Source organism: Tupaia chinensis, unplaced genomic scaffold (genome assembly GCF_000334495.1).
Source record: "Tupaia chinensis unplaced genomic scaffold, TupChi_1.0 Scaffold000424_1, whole genome shotgun sequence".
Taxonomy (NCBI): domain Eukaryota; kingdom Metazoa; phylum Chordata; class Mammalia; order Scandentia; family Tupaiidae; genus Tupaia; species Tupaia belangeri.
This window is the reverse complement of record NW_006159929.1, coordinates 1,697,026-1,708,680: the sequence shown is the minus strand read 5'-3', so window position 1 is coordinate 1,708,680 and position 11,655 is coordinate 1,697,026. Positions and strand designations below refer to the sequence as shown.

At 47.4% G+C, this 11,655-nt stretch overlaps 1 protein-coding gene across 1 annotated transcript in view; it reads left to right on the top strand.

The window, feature by feature from the left end:
* Positions 1–11,655, top strand: part of DLG5 (discs large MAGUK scaffold protein 5) — a gene marked incomplete at its 5' end in the record, with an annotated part of 144,348 nt that overhangs the window by 64,245 nt on the left and 68,448 nt on the right. The window contains 1 exon segment of the mRNA XM_014590273.1: positions 1,530–1,598. Within this exon segment, the coding sequence (XP_014445759.1) occupies positions 1,530–1,598 (69 nt within the window).

Sequence of the window (11,655 nt, the reverse complement as noted above, 5' to 3'; positions counted from 1 at the left end):
TTCTGTCCCTCTCTGGTCAAGTTTAAATAAATAAAGTTAAATAAAATAATTATTAAAAAAAAGAATCATTGATAAAATGATTTTATGTATCATTATTATTTTTTTTCCATATGGCCAGAGAGAGAGAACGGGAAAGTGAGAAAGCCAGCTGCCAGGTCTGAGACATCAACTGTAGTTGGCCACGTGAAACTCCAGTGCCTTAATCACCACACCACCATGCCACCCACCCATTAGAGTCTTAATGCTCAACCCACCTTCAACCGCAGTTAGCCACTGTTCATAGGCACACACATGCCCACATACTCAGGGAAGCCCCTGGACACAAACCCGGAACCTTCCCTTGTGGGCCGGCGTCACATAGCATTTTATTACTGCTGCACCACTGTCAGGGCCCTCAGCTTTAGTCTTTTTTTTTTTCTTCATTTGCCAGAGGGAATATGCACTCACCAGAGAGAGAACTAGAGAAAGAAAAAACATCCCCTCAAGTAGGTGTGGCCATATTGCAATCCATTTTTCTTCTGTTTCTCCATCTTACCTGAATTTGGGTGCACACACATGTGCCTGGTGTGTTTTTCAAGCTGCTGGGGCTGGGGTACAAACTGCAGTTGTCCATGTGAGATCCAGGGCAGCACTTAACTGATGTGTTACAGAGTCGGCCCTTAGCCAAAGTCTTGATAAGCAAAGCACAACTTCCGTTTTCATTAATCAGTGGGAAATGTAGGACTTTGTAAACTGCCTGGTTGAAACTCCTTCTCAGACCAGGAAACAGTTCCAGAAAACAGAAGCACCTTGCTCTGCATGACCTGGCTGTTTGTGTTTGAACACAAACAGAGCTGGGCTCAGAAATGGGGCTTCCTGGTCCAGAGATTTCTCCTGATGTCAGGCGGGTCACGTCTGATCTTGAAAATATTTGAATTTAAACCAAATTAATGGTGGTTGTATGTCCACAACTAAGAATGAGCAACATTAAGTGTGGACCAAAAAGACAAACAAATAGGCCCATGTAGTTCCCTGGCTTTGGTAGTACTGTAACTGCTCGTAAATTTATGAGTAACTTTTAATAAAGGGGGAGACTCTGACTGAACTGTTAAGGACAGCTTGAATACTAGTGGAAGAGCACAAGTTGGGAAAGGGACGGATAGTTCAGTTGCTGTTTAACTTATACTCTGTTGCCCTCTGCTTAGAAGCCAGAATCATTGATAAAAATCTGTGGGAAATCTCCATATCCCATTTTAACCTGGGGCATGTTGCTCCCTTGCTAAGACTTTCCCAGATGTCCCTGGGCAGGAGTCAGCTGACTGACTGCGAGTCCCTTCTGTCTGTTGCTTGGTCTCCAGAGCTCTAGCGGAGGAGGAAGGCTGGGCAGAAACCCCAAGACCAGATACTGCCAATCACATCTCCTCTGCCTGGCCCCTGGATTCCGAATTTCTATTCTCTCATAGTCTGGTATTGAGCGAAGATCAGCTAGCTTGACAATGGCATGTGGTCTGGATGGGATAGTAACATATGGTCTCCCCTTCTGTCCCCAGGCTCTACCTACAGCGTCTTGTCCATCATGCCCTCAGACTCAGAAAGCAGCAGCTCCCTTAGCAGCGTGGGTGAGTACCACCTGACATTCTTCTTTGCTGGAGGATTAGACCAACTGTAAACCAGAACAGTCCAGGGTTCATGGGATGGACATTGGACTCTCTTGTGAGATTACTCATGGGGTCATCTTCCTTTGATCCCATTCATGTTTTCTCTTATCAGGAAAAATCCAGCTCTGGTGTTGGAAGGGAAGTGGGTGCTAGGGGAGTCACATGGTCACCATTCTTCCACTGCATCAGGACATCAGTTTTCTCTGTGGGCCTATTGCCCCCATCCCCACCAAAGGTCGTGTAGTACCAAACTGAGCAATATGCCCCACTGGGCTCTGTGTTGCCTTGGGGACAGGAGTAGCTAGGCTATGCCCAGTTAGATGTGTTTCGCTGAATGTGGGTCCAGAAGCCTAGGAAAAGGGGCCAGCCCTGCTCTTCATTCACTGCAAAAGTAGTAGCACGATGGTTCTAAGTCTCTGTGCCTCCTTATACTCTGTGCCTTTCCCTGTGTTCCTCCCTGCTGCTTAGTGACCCTACATAGTGTGGTTTTTTAAAACCCTTTTTGCTAGAGGGAGTGTGTGTTTGTTGGAGAAGAATGGGGTGGGGGGAGAGAAACTGAAAAAGAGCTGCTTAGGGGAGGTGGCCACACTGCAATCCCTTCTCCTTCATTTCTCCTTCCTTTTGGGATTTTGGACACACATGCTTATGGGCCTGGTGTGTGTTTCAAGCCACCATGTCTGACCTTGAACCTTGGAGTCAGCCATGTGGGATCCAGCTGCCTTAACCACCATGACACTGGCTGGCCCAGTGTAGTTTTTGATGTCCTGATCTGACCATGATGGATGGAGGCCCTTCTGTGGTGAGTCTTACTGGGTCAAGAAGGACTCACAGATCATCTGCTAACATTCTTTTCGTTTTCACTCTATAAAGAGATGGGGAAAATTGACATTCCAAAAGGGGAAGTCTCGTTCCTGAGGAACTAGCTGGGGCAGAGCTTTTACATGTCCGTTCACTTACTGACCACTGCCAGTGTTTCAGGACTGGCTTTGAGATGTTGTAGTGAGAAGGCAGCCATGGTCCCTGCCCTCGTTTGGCTTAGGGTCTACAAGGGAGAGGTGAAATAGGCCATCACTACAAGAGTCAGTGTGGTGAGATAGGGAGTCACCAGAAGGGGTCTGCAGTGGTTTTCTAGGTCTTTCATAACAAAGAGCTTTTATAGAAAAAATTGTCCAAGATCAAAGTATCAGCAAGGCCATCCTCTCTGTAAGACAGCAGGGAAGGATCTGTTCTGGGCCTCTCCCCTAGCTTCAGGTGGTTGCTGGTGATCTTTGGCATACCTGGCCTGTAGGTGCATCACCCCCATCTCTCCCTTCCTGTTCACATGACATTCTCTGTATGTCTGATTCCAAGTGGCATTCCTCCTGCTTCAGTCCCCTAGCTGGGACTGTAGACTTCCACCACCATTTATTTTTATTTTTTCTATAGGGTGCATGCGCTCACTTTGGAGAGAGACCGGGAGGTGGGGGGGAACCCACACCATACTTTTTTCTCCTACATTCTCCTTTTAGGATTTTGGACACCCATGCACACATGCCCAGCATGATTTTTCAAGCTATTGGGTCTAGGATTCGAACCATGAAATTGGCAATGTGGAATGCAGCACCTTAACCTCATGCCACCTGCTGGCCCCATGCGTTGCTCTTTTTTAGACTATATCTGTCTTTGCTGTTTCTGGCAGCTTTGAGCTGGTAGTCCTTTTGCCTCAGCCTCCTAGAGTCACACACCACCATGCCTGACCTTTAGGTTGGACTGGGAGACAAACCGTGGCCTCCCATGTAGTCTCAGCCTATGGAACGCACTATCTTAGCCACTTTGCCACTACTACTGGACCCACATTTCCCCTTTTAATAAAGGCACTGATCATACTGGCTTTGTCTACTTTGCTCCAACAGACGTCATCTTTTTATTTATTTATTTTTAGAGATTTTTGCCTTTGGGTGCATGAACTCGTTAGAGAAAGAAAGACAGAGACAATGAGAGGAAAAGTGAGAAATCACCGCCTGGGGGAATGGCCATGCTGCGATCCCTTCTCTTCTATTCTCTTCCCGGGATCTTGGGCACGCATGTACACATACTCGGTGTCAGTTTCAAGCCACTAGGTCTGGGACTCGTACCATGGTTGGCCATGTGGGAGTCCAGCTATGTAACCACTACACCATCTGCCAGCCCCAGCAGACCTCATCTTAATTTGATCATCTGTAAGGAGCCCATTTCTAAGTAATGTTCACATTCATATTTACTAGTTTAAGACTTTGGCATTTGGGGGTGGAGGGCATACAATTTACCCCACAAGAACACAATTTAACCATAACTGTCATCCTGTCCAGGGTTTAAGGAGGCCTCTTTGGGACCACAATTCAGAGCTCCTGACAGTCTTGTCTGACTTTGTTTTGCCTGCTTTCCATGCCATGAGGTGCATCAGTTAAGCGATAGTATTGGGATTTTGAACGTGTGGTTGGCCTTTCAGCAAACACATGGGTGATGCAGTCAAGATAGTAGAGGCGAAGGTGGAGTTTTTGTGAAGTTGGGGTGAGGGTGAGCTCTGAGCATAGCCCTCTTACCTGTTTCATGCTGCACCCTTCTCCTGATTGAACAGATATTGACAAGTTCATGTCATAGGAGCATTAGCATCCCTAAGGGATGAAACTAAGGGGGAAACTCCAGACAAGAAGTATTGCTTCACCCACAGCAGTTCTGGCTAATGTGGCATTCCAAGCATGAGTAGGAAGAGATTTTTTTTTTGTGCAACTAAACCTCTGCATACTCTGGAAGAAGCATCATGGCAGTGATGAACCACCGGTTCTATACATACCTGAAACTGGTTCAGTCCTTGCCCAGGAGAGGCCAGCAGTGTCTCCAGATACTTTGTGGGAGTCACAGGCAAGCAGGAGCAGTGCTGTGATATGCCTCCTCTAGCAGTCTTGTGCTGTCTTGTGCTCAGTTCTTTAATGCTGAAAGAACTGGTTGCATCTTTTCCTTGTTACGTTCATATAGGACTGAGGTTTGCTTCTGGCTCATTTGGTTGAGATCGGCATTGTCCTTTGGGTATAAGCAGCAGGGAACACCTGTTCACACCACTTTAACCAGTGAGGAAGTGTGTAACTCAGAAAATATGGCCCCTGGACCACTGCCTTTGTTAGAAATGTGAGTATCTGAGGTTCACCTGCTGCAGCAGAAACTGAAGTTGGTGTCCAGCCTCTACTGTTAGACACTCTCTAATGGTGGTAGAGAGAGGCTTATCCAACCAAGTCCCTGGCAAGGGAACTGAAATGCCTGTGTTGGGGTTGGGCCCATCCCTTGGGGTGGGATGACGGGTGCCAGCATGGGACCACTCCAGTGCCCCTTGGAGGCAGAACTCTGCAAGCCTACTACTATGCTGACACTGGTGAGGTCAGACAGGGACTGCCCACCTTTGGTTGGTCTTTCTCCATGAACCTAAGGACAGGCAGACCAACGCCCTTAAAATAAAAGTATCACCTCTATTTTCCCACTGGCATCTACCTAAAATGAAATGGTCAGGAAAAGAATGGCAAGTTACATTCAGCCTGAGAGAATGCGGTATGTGAAGGCTTAGACAGCATCTTCTCTGTGACAGCCAGTGCCTGGGGAAGCTCATCCGGGCAGCATGGGGTCCTCAGGTGGTCTGTTGGGTTTCAGATCTCCAGCTTGGCCCTACTAACAGCTGTGGCAACTTTGCTGACATCCTTAAAGGTTGTAGAATCTTTTTGCCAAAGCTTCTGGTGGCTTTTCAGAGGTCTTCCTTTACCCCACATGCTTGTCATTGTAACCTGCCCTCCGTGCTGCTCCAGGATCAGTGGTTGAGTGTGTACTCATCTCAGGCAGTCAGTGTTTTTCCCTCCCCATTCATCGTGCCATAATTTCTCAGTAGCTTTGTATTTTTCTTCTTGGATAACTGGCGAGAGTTTTGAGGAGGAGAAGACACCCTCTTTGGCAGCATTTATGAAATGAGCTGTAAATTCCATGTAAGTTGAAGTAGCAGGAGCTCTTTTAGATGGAGAAGTCTCCTGGCTTGGATAAGAGAAAGAGCTAGAGGGTTTCTCTCATCCCAGCCAAAGATTCCTTGAAAGTTTGCTTTCTGGTTCACAGAGCAAGGTGGGTGAGTCATCGAGCAGGTGAGGGCTACTCAGGGAGACCCCCAGCCTTCTTCTGGCCCTTTGAAAAACCTTTTTTTTTTTTTCAGTTCATCAGCCATGTGGGAATGCTTTCTCTCACTGGAGTATGTGTTCAGTACTCATGGATCATACTGAGACGTGGTCCTTAATTTTACCGTGCTGCCAGAGATCAACAGAAAGGTCATGGTCACCGACTAGCCACTATCTCCTGTGCAGAACAGAAAGAAAGATAGCTCAGGGAAAGGGATGGTTAGTTCGAAAAAGGGGAAGCAAAGAGAGCTTCCTGGAGGAGGTGATGCACAAGTTGAGTCCTCCACGAATGATTTTCTGGGCTTGGGAGCAGCTGAGAAGCAATTGGCCACTGCTCCTTGTCTTGGTTTGGGTTTCTGAAAAGCAGCCCCTGAGTCAAGAGAGCGGGTAGAAATCGGGGGCAGGGCAGGGCTGCAGCTACTGTACAGGGCTCTAACCTCCTTTCATATGAGTCTGGAAAAGAGCTGAGATAGTCATGTATTGACTGACTTGGGACTGTGCCCCCTTATACCTCCAGAACTGGGAGGGTGGAAGCCTCACTGCATTTCATCAGTGAGGGGTTCCTTTCCATGCTCTGGCTGCTGGACTGCTAATGAAACAAGGGAGAGAAAAGAGAAAAGCCCACTCTGGCTAGCAAATGCTACTTTGGTCCAGACCAGAGGTTCTCACTGGTATCAGACATCAGGATCAGCTGGAGGGCATGTAAAGAGGTGGATAGTGAATTTGCCCCCGGGCTTCTGGGAGGGTCTGAGAGGGACCGACACTTGCATTCTGCCAGTCTCTCTAGTGAAGCATAGGTCCTTTAAGAAGTGTGGATTTGGGCCAGCTGGTAGGATCGCTGGTTAGGCAGCTGGATCCCACATGGCCTACTATGTGGTGTGATTCTCAGACCTGGTGGCTTGAAAAACATGCCTTATGCATGTGTGCCCAAAATCCCGAAAAGAGAAATCGAGGAGAAGGAATTGTGGCATGACCATGCCCCATGTTGGGTACTTTGTCGTTCTTTCTGTCTGTCACTCTCCAGCAAGTACTTGTGCCCTCTAGCAAATTTTTGAAAAGGCAGTGTGGGTTCAGGCCTGAGAAGGAGTCTTTCCAGGGTGCCATCAGCTCCATGACTATGTTCTGCTGCTGCCTTGCTTCTTGCCTGGCGGTGGCCCGGAAGTTTACGTGGGCACCCTCTCTCCACCTGCCACTTTTGACCAGTGCCAGTTTTCTCATTGGCTTCTGGTGTCACAGGCCCATCAGAGTTCAGAAGCAAAGTTTGCAACCTGCTCAGCTGTAAGTAAGTCTGGCGGTGGCCTCCAGGGTCAGCTGGAGAGAGTGGTAATGGGGAGTCTAGGGTAAAGGGTTATGGCTGCCCAGCTGCCAGGCTATTTGCTGATCCTCACCAGTGCGTGACAGTGCTGCTTGATCCAGGTACCTGGAGGAGGAGCTGGAGGGTTTGCATGTTGGGTAAGGGCTCTGGCCCTGTGGCCTGCTCCTGCTTTCCCCCTTGTACTTAGGCCCAGATGGTGGCTGCTCTTCATTAATGATCTCAGGCCTGGGCCAACTCTCCTGTCTTCTTTCAGCACCCCTTTATTGTTAGTTGAATGGGATGGAGAGGATTTTCTGCAAAGCTTGCTATTGTTTTGGAACTTCTGGCCTAGTGCCTCCTAAGATTCTGCTATGGCCCCCATTTGACCCTCCTCCCCCCTCAGTATGAAAGGATGGAGCCTCAAGACAGTGTTTTCTGCCAAGTCTGAGAGCCTGCCATTTGTGGGTTCTCAGGACTGGCAGGCCTCACTGTTGGTATGTTCCTGTGTGCTCTGGCTTGGGGGTATAGAATGGGGAACAGAAGTCCATGCCTGTGGAGAAGCAGTATTGTTTAGTGGTCGAGGCCTTGGCTTTGTAGTCAGAGCTGAGCTTGCTCGAGATAGTCTTTCTGAACCATCAGTTTCTTAAGGGGTGATCTTAGTGCAAACTTGGCAGGGAGCCAGGGGAGTTAATGAAATGAGGACTGAGTGTGTTTTGTACCTCAGCTGTTCTCAGCAAATGTCATGGCTCACTTCCTTGCATGGCTGCCTGCCCCAAGTCCTTATGACTAGTAAGCAGGTGGCCTCATCCTGCCCGAGACTGAGACAGGATGCAAGTCAGAATCTGATAGTCATACTTCTGACCTCTCTCCTCTTCTCTTTCTAGCTTCCTTGAAAATCTGAGATGCATCTTTCTGTTACTTTTTTGCAAAAATGGGAGTGAAAATTTCTGTCTCCCTGAAGGCAGGTTGCGGGACCTGGTAGTACCTTTCAGCTTTGAAACTGGACGTTTCTCTGATACTCCTTGAAAGTGATTACAGCATACAAAGCTGTTCTCAAAGTGTAGCCTGGTGTCCCTAGGTCCTCTTGGGCGGTGTGTGTGGTCAAACTGTTTGCATAACAAAACTAAGGCATCATCTGCCTTTTTACCTGGATGTAGTTTCCCAAAGGTGTGTGACATTGCAGAGATAATACCTGGCTGGCTCTGGTCACTAAACAGCATTACAAAATACAAAGCAATGCCACTCTTTTTAGTACATGTTTTGTTTTGTAATAGAATTGATAGTTTATTTTTTATTTACTTTTTTTTGGGGGGGGAGAGGTTTTTGCTATAGGGCACATGCACTCACCAGAGACTGGGAGAGACAGAGAGACAGAAAACAAGAAATCACCCCCTAGGGGGGATGGCCACACCACAATCCCTTCTCTATTCTCCTCTCAGAATCTTGGGCATATACACACAGGCATCTGGCATGAGTTTAAGCCACCGGGTCTGGGACTCGAACCATGGTTGACTACATGGGAATCCAGCTACATAGCCATTACACCATCTGCTAGTCCCAGGTAGTTTGTTTTTTTTTTTTCATAAAAAATCTTATATGAATATATGGGTTTTTGTAATTTTTGAAAAAGAATTATTTAATTTTATTGATTATTACCATTTCTAAAAAATTTAACCAAAAAGAGATGGGGAGAGAGAAAGTGAGAAAGCAAGCCACCAGGTCTAGTACCTGAATCGCAGTTGGCCATGTGTAAGTCCAGCACCTTATTTGCTGGCCCCAGGTTTTTGTAATTTTGAAATAATATATATTTGAGTTTCTTTCTTTAAGAATTGTTTATTTCCATTTTTCTGTTTCCCTATCTCTCTGGCGAGCTCATGCACCCTATAGCAAAAATCTCTCTTTAAAAAAAGGGAATTATTTATTTAATTTTATTTATCATTATTATTATTCTTTTTAAATTTGCTACAGAGCATATGTGGCCACCAAAGGAGAAAGAGAGGGAAAGTGAGCAAGCAAATTGCAAGGTCCATTACTTGGACTGTGGTCAGCCATGTGACAGTCCAGGACCTTAGCCACCATGCTACCTGCTGTCCCCAAAAATAGTATATATTTGAAAATTTTTAATTACTATTACCTGGCGGTATTATTAGGTAGATATAATGCATAAACCCCAAAGCTCTTTGGGGTCCTAAATAACTTTAAGAATATATAGAAGTTCTAAGATCAAAAAGGTGGTGAACTTTTCAGTTGTTACTGTGGCCCCTGGGATCAGTTAGCAGTCCATGTCCTAGTGCTGTCCTCTGCCAGCTCTCTGACCTGGACATTTTTAAACCTTGATTAGGTTTTGTTTCCTAATCTGCAAAATGAGGATAACTACAATATCTACCTTAGGAGGACTCACAATGCATGAAAAGCATTTCCTAAACTGCCAGATGTGAATCCAACTGGTAGTGTGGTGGTTAAGGATTCCCACATGACCAACTGCAGCTCAAGTCCTGGACCCAGTGACTTGAAAAAACATATTGAGTGCATGTGCATGCATGCCCAAAATTCTGAGAAGAGAAAGGAGGGAATGGGATTGTGATATGATCATCCCCTTGGGGGGGTTGTGTGTGTGTGATATCTCACTTTCCTTCTCTTTCTGTCGCTCTCCAGCAATTTCAACAAAAGGAAAACTTCCAGGCATGGATAAGTGCTGTCACTGGTTGTAGTTTGGAGGCAGCACGGCCTAGGAGTGATGGGCAGCTGCTGTGAATCCAGGCTGCCTGGGCTGTCCTCTCATCTCAGCTAATGTGGAAGTTTGAATTAATGACCTAACTTGCCCAGGCCTCTGTTTCTCACCTATAAAATGGGGATGATAATATTAGCACCCACTTGTGGGATCGTTGTGAAGATTAAATTACTGCTTGTGCCATTGGTGTTGGTTGCTGCCGTGTGGGTGCGTTGTGACTGTGAACACTGATGCCCCCTTTCTGGGCTCTTGCGGACTGTCTTGGACTGGTTGATCCTCCATAGCTAATTCCTCCCGGAAGCATGTCCAGAAGGGGCATCAGGCATGTTCTGAGGGAGCCCCACTTGTCAGAGTCAGGTTACTGCAAGTCAGATGCTATCATGGTAGGACTGGATGCTGGCTAAAACTCTTAAGCTACAGAACCAGCTCACAGCCGTACCCACCCTGATGCCAGAACTGCTGGGGCAGGAGTGAGGATCCAGGGTCTTATGGAGGAAGGTGAGGGAATACTTCTCAGCTGTAGAGAATGACTGTCTCCACCGCCCCTCCTTATTGACTGCCAAGTGGGGAGTGCAGATGCTCAGGGAAAGGCTGATACCAGACACCACCTCCAGAGTGTATTTGACTAAAGGCTGTCTCCATGCAGACTAACATGTTCCTGGCCTGGAGCACAGAACTTCTGGCTATTATGGTGAGCATGGCTTTTAAGTAATGTGCAGTTCGTGTTTTTCTGCTTGAAAACAGAAAAAATGCTGAGCTGAGAGTTAGAGGCTCCTGCCTTTGACCGTAATCTATCTTGGTACCCACAGTGTGGAACTCTCTGTTCTTCGTGGAACTTCTGGAAGATGCAAAGCCATAGCTCTTGTCTTGGGAACACCTGAGCAATCTGCCAACAAGGATCAGGGAGTACAAAGAGTTAGGAAACATAGTCCTGCCCTTTGCACATTCTGGGTCTGTGGGGTCATTCAGACTCCCTGATCACATCCACAAGATGGAATGGCTGTTGTGAGCACCTCAGCCCCACCGAGGTCTCTAAAGGTTAGGTGGACTATCGGGTGGACATACTGGCAGAGTAAACATAGAAGCTCCAGGGCCAGCCTGTGGCCTGGTAGTTAAGGCAGCTAGATCCCACATGACTGACTGCACATTTCGTATATGCTGGGTTCATGTACATGCCCACATCCGGAAGGGAGGGAGAGGTAGAGGAGACAGGATGGCAGTGTGATCCTCCCCCATGGGGGGTGCTTTCTCACTTTCCCTTTCTCTGTCTCTCTTCAGTGAGCATGCATACCCTTACTCATATCCTCTGGCAAATAAGGAAGGAAGGAAGGAAGGAAGGAAGGAAGGAAGGAAGGAAGGAAGGAAGGAAGGGGAAGGGAAAGAAAGGAAAGGAAAGAAGAAAGAAAAATCTGTAAAGGCGCCATGAGTTCATTTCTTTTTCTGGGACATTTGGGTGAGGTGCTTTCTCCCTAGAGTTGGATTTGGATCCTGGCAGAGGTGGCTGTGGTGCTGCTACTGTAAGAATGTAAAGCATGGGGGCCCCCTTCAGGATGACTTGCAAAAGGGAGCTGTGCAGAGTGTCCAGTCCTGGTTGGAGGACGATGGGGCCCTTGGGACCCAGCTTTGGAGCCAGTTTCCCTGGTCCGCAGGAGCTTCACTGGGCTCCCAATGTGCTTGCCTCTCAGGCTGTCTTCTGCTCTGCTCAGGGCTGAAGTTGGCCTGTCCTGCCACCTCTGCCATGCAAATGCAGACCAGGCAAGGAGTAGGGTCAAACTCCCTACTCTCAGAATAGGGCCAAAACAGGTTCATCCTGCAGGTGTCAGAGCCAGA